Source organism: Sorex fumeus, unplaced genomic scaffold, assembly GCF_029834395.1.
Source record: "Sorex fumeus unplaced genomic scaffold, SorFum_2.1 ptg000047l, whole genome shotgun sequence".
Taxonomy (NCBI): domain Eukaryota; kingdom Metazoa; phylum Chordata; class Mammalia; order Eulipotyphla; family Soricidae; genus Sorex; species Sorex fumeus.
Window position 1 is genome coordinate 33,974,548 of NW_026606104.1, and position 17,577 is coordinate 33,992,124.

At 45.5% G+C, this 17,577-nt stretch overlaps 1 protein-coding gene across 2 annotated transcripts in view; it reads left to right on the forward strand.

The window, feature by feature from the left end:
• Positions 1–17,458, forward strand: part of SPEN (spen family transcriptional repressor) — a 93,832-nt gene extending 76,374 nt beyond the window's left edge. For both annotated transcript variants that reach the window (XM_056123150.1, XM_056123149.1), the window contains exons 10-15: positions 264–364; positions 5,670–13,803; positions 14,424–14,933; positions 15,454–15,648; positions 15,950–16,108; positions 16,540–17,458. In XM_056123150.1, the coding sequence (XP_055979125.1) occupies positions 264–364; positions 5,670–13,803; positions 14,424–14,933; positions 15,454–15,648; positions 15,950–16,108; positions 16,540–16,671 (9,231 nt within the window). In that variant the 3' untranslated portion in view covers positions 16,672–17,458. The remainder of the gene's footprint in view (positions 1–263; positions 365–5,669; positions 13,804–14,423; positions 14,934–15,453; positions 15,649–15,949; positions 16,109–16,539) is intronic.
• Positions 17,459–17,577: the final 119 nt, after the last annotated feature.

Sequence of the window (17,577 nt, forward strand, 5' to 3'; positions counted from 1 at the left end):
ATGAGAACTGTTTCATTTAATTGATATAGACTTTTTTCTTTCTTTCTTTTTTTTTTTCTCGGTCGGGGGGTCATCCTCTGGGCAGCCCATAGTTGCAGCTTTTGGTAATTCTCAGGGGACAGTACAGTGTTAGAGATCATTCCTGGAGCTCGAACAAAGCATGCATGAGATAGATATGCATGTTGAGATAGATACCTTTTTCTTGAAATTTGTCAGAGGACTATGTTGGGACTTGGATCAAATACTTCTTTTTTTTTTTAAAGGTCGATTTTGCAAATCGTGAAAGTCAATTGGCATTTTATCACTGTATGGAAAAATCTGGTCAAGATATCAGAGACTTTTATGAAATGTTAGCAGAAAGAAGGTATGTATGTTAACATCGCTTGAATTTTAAAATTTAAAATTTCTAATACGAAACATTCAGATGGGATTAAATTGTTTTCATCCCTTTTCTCTGGTCTTTTGAAAACTTTTCTCCTCTTTTTAATTTGCTTATTAGTTTTGGGGAGCTACAAACAGCAGTGCTCAGCGCTTACTTCTGGCTCTGCATTCTGGGATCACTTCTGGCAGGGTTAGGGGGACCCTCAAACAGATTATTTTGAATCTGATTTTCATATGGTTTGTGGGAGTTGGGGTAGGTTATCTATATATCTCACTGAATTCTATAATTTGAGAGAATTTACTGATTTGTTAGATACAAATCATCGTGAGGTCAGAGTGATAGTACAGCAGGCAGGGTATTGTATGCAGCTAACACCTCATGATTCTTTGATCCTGCCAGGAGCAAACTATGAGCACTGCTGGTGTGACCCAAAAACTCAAAATAAAAGTGTTTTAATAAATACAAGCCAGTGGGTAGGGTGTTGGCCTTGTACGCAGCTGACCTGGGTTCAATCCCTGGCATCCCATTTAGTCTCCTGAGCACTGCCAGGAGTAATTTTTGAGTGCAGAACCAGGAATAACACCTGAGCATCACCAGGCATGACCCCAAAGAGAAAAATCATCCTGATTCAATTTCAAATATAACGTGTTTGAAATGATTATAAACTACTTAAATGCTCTGTATTTGAGAACATCCAGATTATATCACCAAGTAAATGCTCATATAACTAATCACCAGATGTTTAAAAGACTACCAAGAACTTTGCCTTAAATCTGAATCTCTTGGGGACGAAGTGATAGTAGAGCAGGTAGAGTGCTTGCCTTGCCTATTGGTTGACCTAGATTTGATCCTGGCACTCAGTATGGTTCCCCAACCTTCAGAAGTGATCCCTGAGCACAGAGCCAAAAGTAAGCCCTGAGCAGTACCAGGTATGGCCCAAAACAAACAAACTGAATCTCTTTGTGAGCCGTGAGCCAATACGTATATAAATTGGTAATTTTAATCATGAAAATAGTTAACCTTATTTACTTTTGTAATAAGTTTTTCAGTTATGGTAATAGTTGATATTTCTGCTGCTCGTAAGAAACAGTTCAAAACCATTTAAAATCTCGCAGTTTAAGATATATTTCTCTCTTATTTTAGTGAAACGAGATAGTTTTTATTTAAAGGAACTTAAGAGGGGAGGGACATGTGTTCAAGAGGCTTCTCCAAAGGCCAAAAAGCCTGAATCAGTATGTCTTTTCACTTAAAACCTTAAAACTACCCCAGACTGATAATTGATTCCTTTTTTTTAGTTCAAATATAGAAAGATGTCCTAATGTCATATTTTTTAGTAATGAATCAACATTTTAAAATGAAGACTACCATTCATATAATCAAGCTTTTTGTCCAAACATGTATCTGTAATTAAGTATCCTAGAATGATCTCTACCTCTATACATATATGTCAAACAAAAAACTGTTATGTGTAAAATACCTTTTAGATGTTCAATTTAAGTATTAAAGAATTTCCTGATAGGGATGAATCACATTCTGATACTGGTCCCAGAGATCTGATAAAAGCTTTATTTATTTATATATTTATTTCTACCTCCTTTGTCTCCATTTATGTTTAACTTGCAGAAGAAATACATTATGTAGTATTTCATTTCCTCATGAAATACTATGTAATGGCCGTTGAACAGTTGGAAGGTTTTTAAATTTAAAATTTACCCAACGTCACCCACCCCATGAGGCAAATTCCCCCAAATTTGAACTTCTAAGGTTTCAAAGTCAGTGATCTACATTAAGTAATTACAGGAATTCTTACCCATGAATGAATACAGAGGGTTGGTGGTCTAGTTGGTTGCATGTAAGACTTAAATTCGTCTTTAAATTCTCTGTGTATTTATTAACTTTTTTCAAAGAACAGTATCTTATGAGATAAAATAGTGTGCTTATTTTAACTGATAATCAGGTTTTGTTTATTGTTTTTTGACTCTTTGTTATGTAGCCCTACTGTATGGTGTTTTTCTCCTAAAGCAGGAAGCTAGAAGGTATGGGACTTCATTGTCAGCCAGTTTTGCCCTACTTAGTTTAAGGTGGAAGTACTTACTAGAATCTTTGCCTTTTCGTAGAGTGCAAAGACATTATCCCACTGTAGAGTTGATACCTGAATGAAAACAATGTTTTATTTGTAACATTAGATTCATTCAGAAATTCAAATGACTCATTTGCCTAGAACTCTGCATTTTTAAATTTATTTCCTTTTGGGGGCCACACCCAGTGGACTTATTCATGTGTCTTCACTCAGGGATTACTCCTGGTGGTGTTCAGGGGAACCATACATGGTATCAGGCATTGAACCAGGATTGACTCTGTGCAAGGCAAGCACTTTGTCCTCTCTATAATATCTCAGACCCCCACAGTTGCAGCTTTGACATATTTTCTAATATTCTTTTGTGTGGTTTTTTTTGCTTTGGGATCACAACCGGCAGTGCTTAGAGGTTATTCCTGATTCTGCACTGAGGACTTCGTAGGCTCGGGGGGGACCACATGGGATGCTGGGGATTGAACCTTGGGTTGACTATGTGCAAGGCAAGTGCCTTAACCGCTATGCTCTCTCTCCAGCCCCTTTTCTGATATTCTTTCAACAAATATTTGAGTACCACTATGAACCAGACACTAATAAGTGAACTATAAAAATTGTGGACAAGATTAAAATTATGCCTCTAGGGGCTGAAGTCCTAATTCTGTTTCGTTTTAGTGAATCACTAATGACAATACTATGTAGAATAACTATGCCTTGTCTGCTTGAGAGAACAAACATTTGAGCATAAACAAAAGTGAAGGCATTGACCTAGTACATTAAAAAAATTTAATTTTGTAGACCATATATATATATATATATATATATTTTTTTTTTTTTTTGCTTTTTGGGTCACACCTGGTGTTGCACAGGGGTCACTCCTGGCTCATTCACTCAGGAATTATTCCTGGCGGTGCTCAGGGGACCATATGGGATGCTGGGAATCGAACCCAGGTCAGCCACGTGCAAGGCAAACGCCCTACCCGCTGTACTATCACTCCAGCCCCACCATATATATTCTTATATATATAATTAATCCCGTTTAGAATATGGGGAGAGACGTCATTATGGGCACAAAATCTGCAGTGCAGTTCTTTACAGTTAAGGGACTCTCATATAAGTTGTAACTATCTGATACTACACCAGTTATTAATTTGCTATCAGTATTGTATATGCCACATAGATGGGAAAAAATAATTAAATTATTAATCTATTTTTTGAAGCAGAATTTTCCAAGTGGTGGTGAATCTATCTTTTGGCAAAAAAAGTAACTGTGAAAGACTTAGAAATGTTGGGGTGGAATGCTATTTTATGTTCAGTATATACTAGTATATAATACTACTTTATACTATACTTATATACTAGTATATAGAAACACTATGCTTATACTATATTATTATATATTATACTATATTATATACTTATAAGTATTAAGTATAACTACTTATATACTGGGCTGGAATGATAGCACAGTGGGTAGGGTGTTTGCCTTGCACGTGGCTGACCCGGGTTCAATTCCTCCGCCTCTCTCATAGAGTCCAGCAAGCTACCGAGAGTATCCCACCCACACAGCAGAGCCTGGCAAGCTACCTGTGGCATATTCAATACGCCAAAAACAGTAAATGTACTAGTATGTATACAATTTATAGTATAGCACTGTAGCACTGTCCTCCTGTTGTTCATCGATTTGCTAGAGCCGCCACCAGTAACATCTCCATTGTGAGACTTGTTACTGTTTTTTGGCATATTGAATATAATGGGTAGCTTGCCAGGCTCTGCCGTGCGGGCGGGATACTCTCGGTAGCTTGCCGGGCTATCCGAGAGGGGTGGAGGAATTGAACACAATTTACAGTATATAAATATATACCAGTATTTAATACTGTTTCATACTAGTATATAATTCACAACACCAAATGAATAAAAAAAGGGCTGGATCACTACATAATGCATGAAATATGTGATTTGACATTTTCTAGTAGCCACGTAAAAAAAGCTAAAAGTGGAGCTAGAGCAATAGTACAGTGGATTGGGTGTTTGCCTTGCATGCGACCAACCCAGGTTAGATTTACAGTATCTCGTATTGTCCCCCAAGCACCACCAGGAGTGATTCCTGAGTGCAGAGCCAAGAATGACCCCTGAATATTCCTGGGTGTAACCCAAAAAGCCACAAAAAAAAAAAAATGCTAAAAGTAGGGCAGGAAGGAAAAATGGTAGAGTAGGTAGGGCGTTTGCCTTATATGTGACTGACGTGGGTTTAATTCCCAGCACCTCAGATGATCCCATGAGCCCCCCAGGAGAGATTCCTGAATGAGAGAGAGCCAGGAGTAACCCCTTAGCACCACTGAGTGTGCCTTTCCCCTCCCGCCTTCCCCCACACTCTTCCCCCCGCAAAAAAAAATGTTCAAAAGTGAAATTGATTTAACTCCATAGATAAAACTTTTTTTTTTTTTTTAATAAAATCCTGGCCCTACTGAGGAATCTCTCCTTGCAGGGCTTGGGGAGGAAGGGGAGCCTTATAGGGACCATATGGGATGCCAGGAAATTGAACTCAGGTTAGCCACGTGTAAAACAAGTGTTCTATGTGCTGTCCTATCAGTTCAGGCCCCTCAACTTGTAATCTAAATAAATTATTGAAGAAAACCTAAGTATCAGGTACTGTGTGTAGTCTCACTTCAAGTATTCATCTGTTATTAGTGGCTTCAATTATTAGAATGCAAATATTTAAACTAATGATTAATTACAAAGATTCCAGAATTTCTTTTTGATACCAGGAATTGAACCCAGGTTTCATGTATGCATGACATGCATTTTAACATTAAGACATCTACTAAGCCCAATGCTGGGCTGGAGCGATAGCACAGCGGGTAGGGTGTTTGCCTTGCACGCAGCCAACATGGCTGACCCGAGTTAGATTCTTCCACCCCTCTCGGAGAGCCTGGCAAGCTACCGAGAGTATCTCGCCCTCACGGCAAAGCCTGGCAAACTACCCGTGACGTATTCAATATGCCAAACACAGTAACAACAAGTCTCACGATGGAGACGTTACTGGGCCCGCTCGAGCAAATCGATGAACAACGGGAGGACCAGACCGGACTAAGCCCAATGATAGCAAAGATTTTTAAAACAATACTTTATGATCTCATGCATCTAATTGAATGTATAAATAATGACGACAAAATACCTAATAAGTCTTTGGTGTGTTTTTTTTTTTTTTGGCAGAGAGGAACGAAGGGGATCTTATGACTATAGCCAAGATCGTACCTATTATGAAAATGTTCGTACTCCAGGCACATACCCTGAGGATTCAAGGAGGGACTATCCGGCTCGAGGGAGAGAATTTTATTCAGAATGGGAAACATACCAAGGAGACTACTATGAATCACGGTATTATGAGGATCCTCGGGAATACAGGGACTATAGGAATGACCCTTATGAACAAGATATTCGGGAATACAGTTATAGGCAAAGAGAACGAGAAAGAGAACGTGAAAGATTCGACTCTGATCGTGACAGAGACCACGAGAGGAGGCCAATTGAACGAAGTCAGAGTCCAGTGCACTTGCGGCGCCCACAGAGTCCTGGAGCATCTCCTTCACAATCGGATAGATTGCCTAGTGATTCTGAGAGGAGGCTTTATAGCCGATCCTCCGACAGAAGTGGCAGCTGCAGCTCACTTTCCCCTCCAAGATACGATAAAATTGACAAGTCTCGATTGGAACGCTATACAAAAAATGAAAAATCAGATAAAGAGCGAACTTTTGATCCTGACAGATTAGAAAGAGAGAGACGCTTAATTAGGAAGGAAAAGGTGGAAAAGGACAAAACTGATAAGCAGAAACGAAAAGGAAAAGTTCATTCCCCTAGTTCTCAATCTTCAGAAACAGACCAAGAAAATGAGAGGGAGCAGAGTCCTGAAAAATCACGGAGTTTTAATAAACTGAGCAGAGAGAAAGTTGATAAAGAAGGAATTGCAAAAAACCGCCTAGAACTCATGCCTTGTGTGGTGTTGACTCGTGTAAAAGAAAAAGAGGGGAAGGTTATTGATCATACTTTGGAAAAGCTGAAAACTAAGCTTGATAATGACTCTGTTAAGTCTTCCCTAGATCAGAAACTTCAGGTCTCTCAAACTGAGCTTGCAAAATCTGATTTGTCTAAATTGGAATCTGTTAGAACAAAAGTCCCAAAGGAAAAAGGACTTTCAAGCCACATAGAAGTGGTAGATAAGGAAGGCAGGTTGAAACCCAGGAAGCACCTAAAACCAGAACAGACTACTGATGGAGTGAGTGCTGTGGATCTAGAGAAGCTGGAAGCAAGAAAAAGGCGTTTTGCAGATTCCAATTTGAAAACAGAAAGGCAAAAACCAGAGGTCAAGAAAAGTAGTCCAGAGATAGAGGATACTCGTGTACTTTTAAAAAAGCAAACTGACATATCATCTAGAGAAGTCATTCTGCTGAGAGAAGGAGAGTCTGAAAGAAAGCCTATGAGGAAAGAAATTCTAAAAAGAGAATCTAAAAAAATCAAACTAGACAGACTTAATGCTGTTCCCAGTCCTAAAGACTGTCAAGAGCTTTCCAGTATTTCTGTTGGGATTGGTTCAAGGCCCAACTCAGATCTTCAGGCGAGATTGGGGGAACCAGTGAGTGAATCTGTGGAAAATCAAGAAATCCAATCAAAAAAATCTACTTCCTCAAAGCCACAGATCAAACAGCTGCAGCCATTAGATGATCAAGGATCAGAGAGAGAGGATATTAGGAAAAACTATTGCAGCCTCCGTGATGAAACACTTGAATGCAAATCAGGACAAGAGAAACCACATTCAGTAAACACTGAAGAAAAAATTGGCATTGATATTGATCACACACAGAGTTACCGAAAACAAATGGAGCAGAGTCGTAGAAAACAGCAGATGGAGATGGAAATAGCCAAGTCTGAGAAGTTTGGCAGTCCCAAAAAAGATGTAGATGAATATGAAAGAAGGAGTCTTGTTCACGAAGTAGGCAAACCACCTCAAGATGTCACCGATGACTCTCCTCCCAGCAAAAAGAAAAGGCTGGATCATGTTGATTTTGAAATCTGTACAAAGAGAGAGAGAAATTACAGAAGTTCACGCCAAATTAGTGAAGATTCTGAGAGGACTAGTTGTTCTCCCAGTATTCGACACGGCTCCTTCCATGAAGATGATGATCCTATCGGCTCCCCTCGGCTAATGTCAGTAAAAGGGTCTCCTAAAGTAGATGAGAAAGGTCTCCCATATTCTAATATAACAGTCAGAGAAGAGTCCTTAAAATTTAATCCTTATGATTCTAGTAGGAGAGAACAGATGGCAGACATGGCCAAAATCAAGTTATCTGTCTTGAATTCTGAAGATGAATTAAGTCGATGGGACTCTCAGATGAAACAAGATGCCAGCAGATTTGATGTGAGTTTTCCAAACAGCATAATTAAGAGAGACAGTCTTCGAAAGAGGTCTGTTCGTGACTTAGAACCTGGTGAGGTGCCTTCTGATTCTGATGAAGATGGTGAACACAAATCCCACTCACCCAGAGCCTCAGTATTATATGAAAATTCTCGATTGTCTTTTTTATTGAGGGACAGAGAAGATAAACTACGTGAGCGAGAGGAAAGACTCTCCAGTTCTTTAGAAAGGAACAAATTTTACTCTTTTGCATTGGATAAGACAATCACACCGGACACTAAAGCTTTGCTTGAAAGAGCTAAATCCCTCTCTTCATCTCGAGAAGAAAATTGGTCTTTTCTTGATTGGGACTCCCGATTTGCTAATTTTCGAAGCAACAAAGATAAAGAAAAAGTTGATTCTGCACCACGACCCATTCCATCCTGGTACATGAAAAAAAAGAAAATTCGAACTGACTCAGAAGGAAAAATTGATGATAAAAAAGATGATCATAAAGAAGAAGAACAAGAAAGGCAAGAATTATTTGCATCTCGTTTTTTACACAGCTCAATCTTTGAACAAGATTCCAAGAGATTACAACATCTAGAAAGAAAAGACGAAGATTCTGACTTTGTTTCTGGTAGGTTATATGGGAGGCAAACATCTGATGGAGCAAACAGCACAGCTGACTTGATTCAAGAGCCTGTAGTTCTGTTCCATAGCAGGTTTATGGAACTCACACGAATGCAACAGAAAGAGAAAGAAAAAGATCAAAAGCCTAAAGAAGCTGAGAAACAGGAAGATACAGAGAATCATCCGAAGACCCTAGAATCTGCTTCTGAGAATAAAAATGCAGAACTGAAAACTTCATCTTCAATTGGGCCTCCTGTGGTCACAGTTATAACACCAGAGTCGTCATCAGCACAGGAGAAGATAACAGTCGGTGACAAAGTAGGAGAGGTTGCTACGGTGTCAGAAGAGAAGACTGTGGAGCCGGCCTCCACCTCAGAAGAAGCAAAACCTGTACCTGAACATACTCCCATTGCTGTGGAACCACCTGAACAATCAGACTTTGCCCCAGAAGTGGTCACCAGTAAAGATGATGCTGAGACTCCTTTAGTTGTTGAAGAAAAATCATCAGTTGACCAGCTGCCTTTTCTAGATGCTAAGCCTCCAACTCCTGGGTCCTCATTTTCCCAAGTTGAGGTCAGTGTAGATCCAGAGCCTGAAAGTACTCAGCCACTTTCAAAATCAACTCAGAAGTCTGAAGAAGCTGATGAGCCCAAAGTAGAGAAGCCAGATCTGGCTGCTAATGTTGAGCCAAATGCAAATCAGAAAGCAGAAGTGATTCCTGAGGCTCCCCCTCAAGCTTCTGAAGATGTAGAGGTTGATCCTCCAGTTGTTGCAAAAGACAGAAAAACAAACAAAAGTAAACGTTCCAAGACCCCCATTCAGGCAGCAGCAGCAAGTGTCATAGAGAAGCCCGTCACAAGAAAGAGTGAGAGGATAGACAGGGAAAAGCTCAAGCGATCCAGTTCTCCTAGGGGAGAAGCACAGAAGCTTTTAGAATTAAAGATGGAGGCAGAGAAGATTACAAGGGCTACCTCCAAAAACTCAGCCACAGACCCTGACCACCCTGAGCCAAGTCTGCCCCTTAGCCGAACAAGGCGCCGGAATGTAAGGAGTGTCTATGCAACCATGGGTGACCATGAAAGCCGCTCCCCCGTCAAGGAGCCTGTTGAGCAACCTAGGATAACCAGAAAGAGACTGGAGCGAGAGCTCCAAGAGGCAGCAGCTGCAGTTCCTACAACCCCTAGGCGGGGACGACCTCCAAAAACACGCCGGAGAGCTGATGAGGAGGATGAAACTGAAGCAAAAGAAGCAGTAGAAACACTTAAGTCAACTGAGGGATGGAGATCCCCGCGATCCCAAAAATCAGCTACTGGTGGCCCACAAGGGAAAAAGGGGAGAAACGAACCAAAAGTTGATGCTGAGGCTGCTACTGAAGGGATTTCCCAAATAAATGTGAAAGAAAATAACACAAAATCTAAGACTGATAAAGAGGAAGCAGGAAGTGAACAGAAACGTGACAGAAAAGAAGTTAGCACTGACAGAAATGCACCTGAGATTCCCCCAGTTGAAGTGGTGGAGAAAAAAACAGGCCCTGAAAAAAACTCCAAATCAAAAAGAGGGAGATCTCGAAACTCCAGGTCAGCGGTGGATAAGTCTGCACATTTGAAAACCATGGACACTAATGTCAATTCCAGTGTTACTGAAATTCCTGTGGAGCTGCCAGTGGAAAAGGAAACTGGGGTTGTGGCAGTCTCACCCGAGAAGAGCGAGAGTCCCCAAAAGGAGAGTAGTTTGTCATCTCAGGTGAACAGTGATCTGGTTGATCCAGACAAAAAAGCAGAGAAGGAAGATGGGTCTGCCTGTAAACCATCCCGGGAAGAAAATCAGCTAGCCAAGCAAATGGAGCTGGAACAGGCTGTAGAGAATATCGAAAAACTCACGGAAACCTCAGCAGCTTTTAAGGCTTCATCTACAGATGCACCAGAGGGCCTTGCCACTGGTGATGGGGACAAACCTGCACACCAAGCAAGTGAAACAGAACTGGCCGCGGCCATTGGCTCAATCATCAATGACTTTTCTGGGGAGCCAGAAAACTTCCCAGCACCTCCACCTTTCTCTGCAGAGTCTCAGAGAGAGATCCAACCCCATTCTCAAGTGCTACCGTCTTCTGAAGAAGGAATGGAGCCCGAGATGGATGTGGCTGTGTCTGGCATCTTAGAGACTGAGGCTGCTACAGAATCTTCTGGGCCATCAGTTAGCACTTCCGACCCCTCAGGAACAGAGCCGGCAGACACCAAGGAAGCTAAAGGAAACAGCAGTGAAACTTCCCACTCAGTGCCAGAAACCAAAGGATTAAAAGAAGAAGTTGTTCTTGCTCGTAAAGAAAAAGGGCGCCAGAAAACTCGAGCACGCCGCAAACGGAATACAAATAAGAAAGTTGGAGTTACTGCAGACACCCGAGCCTCGGAACCTGACCAAGTTCAAAACAGGAGTTCTGAAGCAAATGAGGAAAGGACACACCCTCTGGAAACTCCACAGGAAGAAAAGCAGAGTGAAAAACCTCAGCCCATTCCTCCTGAGCCACGTGCTGCTGACCCAAACAAGACCCCATCCACAGAGGATTTGCCTGAAGAAAGCAGTGTTGCTGAAGAAAAGACTCCAGCCAAATTGTCCACACCCCCAGACCTTCCCCCTCCATCACAACCAGCACCACTGGATGAGGAGCCACAAGCCAGATTCAAGGTACATTCCATCATTGAGAGTGATCCAGTGACCCCACCCAGTGATTCAAGCATACCAACACCCATAATTCCTTCAGTAACTGCAGCAAAGCTCCCACCCACTCCCACTGCTGGAGGACTCCCACACCAGAGTCCTCCTACCAAGGTGACAGAGTGGATCACTAGGCAGGAGGAGCCTCGGTCCCAGGCCACATCATCTCCAGCTCTGCCCCCGGATACAAAAGCCTCTGACATCGACACCAGCTCCAGTACCCTGAGGAAGATCCTCATGGACCCCAAATATGTATCAGCCACAGGAATCACTTCCACAAGTGTCACAACTGCAATTGCAGAGCCTGTTAGTGCAGCCCCTTGTCTGCATGAGGTACCACCTCCCTCGGTTGAAAATAAAAAGACTCTTTTAGAAGAAAAACCTGCAGCTCCAGTAACAAGCATCTCTGACACACTGACCTCAGAGGTTCCAGTAGCTGCAGACAAAGAAAAGGTGGCTCCTGTCATTGCTCCCAAAATTACTTCTGTTATCAGCCGGATGCCTGTTAGCATTGATTTGGAGAACTCACAGAAGATAACTCTAGCAAAACCACCTCCTCAAACCCTGACGGGCCTAGTGAGTGCCCTAACCGGCCTGGTGAATGTTTCCTTGGTCCCTGTGAATGCGTTGACTGGTCCAGTGAACACCCTCAAGGGCCCTGTGAAGGGCTCAGTGACCACACTTAAAGGTTTGGTGAATACGCCCACTGGCCCCGTTAATGTTCTGAAGGGGCCAGTGAATGTTCTAGCCACACCAGTGAATGCAGTGAACGTTCTCACGGGTACTGTGAATGCCACTTCGGGTGTGGTGAGTGCTGCTGCAGGTGTGGTGAATGCTGCCACAGGCACAGTCACCGTCACAGCAGGTGCCGTGACCGCTGCATCTGGTGGAGTGACAGCCACAACCGGTACAGTGACTGTGGCAGGGGCAGTGATTACACCATCAGCAAAGTGCAAACCAAGGTCAGGCACCAATGAAAACAGTAGGTTCCATCCAGGGTCTATGTCGGTGATTGATGACCGGCCAGCAGACACAGGCTCAGGTACAGGGCTGCGTGTGAACACTTCAGAAGGTGTCGTACTCCTGAGCTATTCTGGGCAGAAGACAGAAGGGCCACAGCGGATCAGTGCCAAGATTAGCCAGATTCCCCCAGCAAGTGCAATGGACATTGAATTTCAGCAGTCAGTGTCTAAGTCCCAGGTCAAACCTGATTCTGTCACACCATCACAGCCTCCACCCAAAGGCCCTCAAACTCCTTCAGGCTATGCAAACGTTGCCACTCATTCTACTTTGGTACTGACTGCCCAGACGTATAATGCATCTCCTGTGATTTCATCTGTTAAAGCTGATCGTCCAGCCTTGGAGAAGCCTGAGCCCATTCACTTGTCTGTGTCCACACCTGTCACCCAGGGTGGAACAGTGAAGGTACTCACCCAGGGGATAAATACACCTCCGGTGCTGGTTCACAACCAACTGGTCCTCACTCCAAGCATTGTCACCACTAACAAAAAACTTCCTGATCCCGTCACTCTAAAAATAGAGACCAAGGTCCTTCAGCCAGCTAACCTAGGGTCTGCTCTCACTTCCCACCACCCTCCCGCTCTGCCCAGCAAACTGCCTTCAGAAGTGAACCATGTCACCTCAGGACCCAGTACCCCAACAGACAGAACTGTCTCCCATTTGGCAGCCACAAAGCCAGATGCACATTCTCCTCGACCCAGTGGGCCTACTCCATCCCCATTCCCAAGGGCATGTCACCCCAGCAGTACCACTTCCCCAGCTCTTTCCACTAATGCCACAGTTATGCTGGCTGCAGGCATTCCCATGCCTCAGTTCATCTCAAGTATACACCCAGAGCAGTCTGTCATCATGCCCCCGCACAGTATCACCCAGACAGTATCCCTTAGTCACTTGTCCCAGGGTGAGGTGAGAATGAACACACCCACACTGCCCAGCATCACCTACAGCATCCGACCAGAGACACTTCACTCTCCCCGGGCCCCTCTGCAGCCCCAGCAAATAGAGGTGAGGGCCCCACAGCGGGCTGGCACACCCCAGCCCACCCCAGCTAGTGTCCCGGCTCTGGCCTCCCAGCACCCTCCAGAGGAAGAAGTCCATTACCACCTGCCAGTTGCTCGGGCTACAGCCCCTGTGCAGTCAGAGGTGCTGGTCATGCAGTCCGAGTACCGGCTGCACCCGTACACTGTGCCCCGGGATGTGCGGATCATGGTGCATCCCCATGTGACAGCAGTCAGTGAGCAGCCCCGAGCCGCAGACGGAGTAGTGAAGGTGCCGCCCGCCAGCAAGGCACCTCAGCAGCCAGCGAAGGAAGTGGCCAAGGTGACCGATTCCAAGGCAGCCCCTGCTCCTAACCCTCACGGCGAAGCTCGGATCCTCACAGTTACCCCCAGCAACCAGCTGCAGGGGCTGCCACTGACACCACCCGTGGTTGTGACTCATGGGGTACAGATTGTGCACTCCAGTGGGGAGCTGTTTCAAGAATACAGATACGGGGACATCCGCACCTACCATGGCCCTGCTCAGCTCACGCACACTCAGTTTCCAGCTGCTGCCTCCATTGGCCTGCCATCACGGACCAAGGCTTCTGCTCAGGTGAGAGCACCTCCACCAGCCTTCTGGGCCCGAGGGTTGAGGTACCACTGAGGCCCCTCGAGTAGATTGTCTCAGCCAGGATTTTATTTATATTTATTTTATTTTTTAATTTTTATTAGTAAAACACCAGGAGGTACAGTTGTAGACTTACAAATTTTTGTGCTTGGGTTTCAGTTATACAATGATCAAATACCCATCCCTCCACCAGTGCCCATTCTCCACCACCACTAATCCCAGTATTCCTCTCCCCCCCACTGCCTCTGTGGCAGGGCATTCCCTTTTGTTCACTCTCTCCTTTTGGGTGCTGTGGTTTGCAAAAGAGGAATTGAGTTTAGCCAGGATTTTCAAGAGAAATCTTGCTAAATTTTAGGAGAAAGGGAGCATCACGAGCCTCTTGGGGATGTGGGGCAGGTATTCTGGGAATGGTGGTGTGACTCCTAGCTGCAGGAGTGGGGAGGAGAGGGGGAACAGAGACATTTACCAGAGCCTCTGTCTAGTGCCCCTCCCAGGGCCAAACTGGGGGTATCACAGTGCAGCAGTTCTGCCTGGGTCTGCTTGTAGGGAACCAGATGCTGTGCCTAACAGACTCTGACTCTTCTTTCTCTTTTCACCATGTCCAGGGCCCCCCACCTGAAGGTGAAGCCTTGCAGCCCACTCAGCCTCCACAGTCTACACAGCCTCCCCCGCCCGTGCAGCCCCCTCAGCCTGCTCAGCCCACACAGTCCTGCCAGCCCTCCCCGCTCAGCCAGCCAGGCCAGCCACCAAGCAGCAAGATGCCTCAGGTCTCCCAGGAGGCGAAGGGGACCCAGACAGTCGTAGAGCAGCCCCGTCTCCCAACTGTACCTGCAAATAGGCCAGTTGAACCTCATGCCCAGGTTCAGAGGACTCAAGCAGAAACAAGCCAGACCTCCTATCCTTCCCCTGTGTCTGTCTCCTTGAAATCTGATCTCCCAGCTCCTCTTTCTGCTCAGGCTGCCCCAAAGCAGCCCTTGTTTGTCCCCACAACTTCAGGCCCCAGCACCCCTCCTGGACTGGCTCTGCCGCACATTGATGCCCAGCCCACCCCCAAACAAGATTCCTCTCCACACTTGACTTCCCAAAGGCCTGTGGATATGGTCCAGCTTCTAAAGGTAAAGATGCACAGGGGCCTCCGCTCTACCTCATCGCTTAGCGTTGGGCTTCCCAGTGTATAGGAGGTCCCAAGCATTCTCAAAGATGGCTAAACATGGAGGACCTAAGGATGTGGTGCTGCTGGGTCCTGCAGAGCTTGGGCTTAGCCAAGCCACCCAGGTGGTTACTTGTCGACCTCCAGGGCTGCACCTGGTGATGCTTGGGGACTGTGTGGCATGGCACCAGGGGTCGAACTGGGGTCAGCTTCGTACCAGCCAAGCCCCAGACTCACTCTCTTGCCCTGCTTTGTGCTCTTTTGGGGTTTTGTTTTTGGCAGTGCTTGGGGTTTTTTCCTGGCTCTGCACTCCGGGATCACTCCCGGCAATGCTTAGGGTGCCATATGGGGTCCCCCTGCTTTGTGGTATTTCTGAATGTTCTTCAATCCCATTTGACTTTGACTAATGATCTACCGCTAGGGCCAGGTCTAGCACCTCTGCTCCATCCCATGAGCTTACTTCCTGTTTGTTTCCCTTTGAGCAGAAGTACCCCATTGTGTGGCAGGGCCTGCTGGCTCTCAAGAACGACACAGCTGCTGTGCAGCTCCACTTTGTCTCTGGCAACAATGTTCTCGCCCATCGGTCCCTGCCCCTCTCTGAAGGAGGCCCTCCGCTGAGGATTGCCCAGAGGATGCGACTGGAAGCTTCCCAGCTGGAAGGAGTTGCCCGAAGGATGACGGTAAGAGTGGGGCCAGATGAGCGGAGGGAAAGCATGAGACCCCTCAATCTGCCTGTCTCAGGCTTGTCACAAGATGCCAGGATGGCATTCTGGAATGGATTGGGGGTGTGACGTGGTAAATTACCTCTAGACCTAGAAACAAGGTTAACCTTGTTCAGTGAGTATGAGGTGTACTAAAGACCATCTCAGGTGGGGCTTTTGTGGACTTAGAAAACAAGAGTTCCTGGATTAGACAGGCCTCTTTGTGCTTGGGCTGCTGTTCTCCGGGGATGACTGTCACTGATGGCTGTTTCTGCTCCAGGTGGAAACAGATTATTGTCTGCTGCTGGCTCTTCCCTGTGGCCGAGACCAGGAGGATGTGGTGAGCCAGACTGAGTCCCTCAAGGCTGCTTTCATCACTTACCTGCAGGCCAAGCAGGCAGCAGGGATCATCAACGTTCCCAACCCTGGCTCAAATCAGGTTAGCCAGTTTCCTTCCTAATGCTTGCACAGGTTGCTAGGCTGGTCATGCCTCCACTGATCTGGTGACGGGTTACCAGTGTCAACTAAGAAGTGCAGGAAAGTCTCAAAAGCAGGTGGGCAAAGAGCTATTTTGGACAGGGGAAGCAAGCCCAGGTGTGTGGCAGAGGCGTTGCTGCTCCTGGAAAGCTGAGATGAGAGGCTTCTCTTTAGCCTTGTTTAGAAGAGAGCCCCAGGGAGCTTGTTGATGTTTCCTTCCTAGCATCTAGCAAGGCTGCTTCCGGTAGACAAATTCAGAGATGTTAGCCAGCTGGAAAACTGACCTAACCTGGCTTTCTGAGCCCCCAGGGGAATTGTTTCAAGGAAAAAATGGTCGTGGGATGGGTGATGTGAAGACAGGGTCCCACTTTTCTCTCTTGTTTCCCTCTCCAGCCTGCCTATGTGCTGCAGATCTTCCCACCCTGTGAGTTCTCGGAGAGTCACCTGTCCCGACTGGCCCCTGACCTCCTAGCCAGCATTTCCAACATTTCTCCCCACCTCATGATTGTCATTGCCTCTGTGTGAACCACTGAATGGTCATCACTCGGTGTGTTTTCCTGGGCTCTGCAGCAAAAAATAAACACAGGACAACCCAGCCACGTGGAGGAAGAAGCTGCCGAAGGGGATAGACTCCACTGCCAGACGGCCAGCCTCGCCCTCCTGCCCACCTGCCCGCGCCGTCGGACAGACCCCTGTGGGCAGTGGTGCTGCTACTCGTATGTTTACATGACATTTAGCCCAAGGACAGACCACCCACCGATGGACTCGCAGACACCTTGGGGCTGGGTTTCTCTCTCCTCCTTTTTGGAGGAAAGGAACAGGGCAGTGGAATTAATTTTTGTTTTTGTTTTTAAGAAACAAAACAGAACTGCCTTTGCACTAAATTAGTGACTTGGACTTTTGCACAGTGAAGACAGGCTGCGACACTCTGGATGTCTTGGTGTGAACACACATCACAGACGCTAACCAGGACTTTGAACTTCTGCTGAAACCTTGGGGTCAAGGAACATTTCATCGGATTGTTTTGTCCCCACCCCACCCTTCCCCTTGCTCATTTGGATGTGTCACCTTTCTTAATTCTCTTGCCGCTACCATCTTTGATTTACCTGGGATGTACAGTTTACAATCAGAAAAGAGCAAACAAGGATTTTCTTTCTTGGTGGGATATGCAGAACTTGGGATGTGTGTATATATAAATATATAATATATATAAATATATATAATACTGACTTAAATCAAATTCCCCTGACATACATTTTTTTTAATCTGTGCCAAAAATGTGTTTTCAGAGAAAATCTTATTTTCATACTCAGACTTTGTATTGTCACTCATTTGTATAAGTGAGCTTCGTTACAGCACGGGCCCTGCCCCCCGCAATTTGGGAGTGTCAGACACAGACATATGCACACACGCACGCACGCGCACACACAG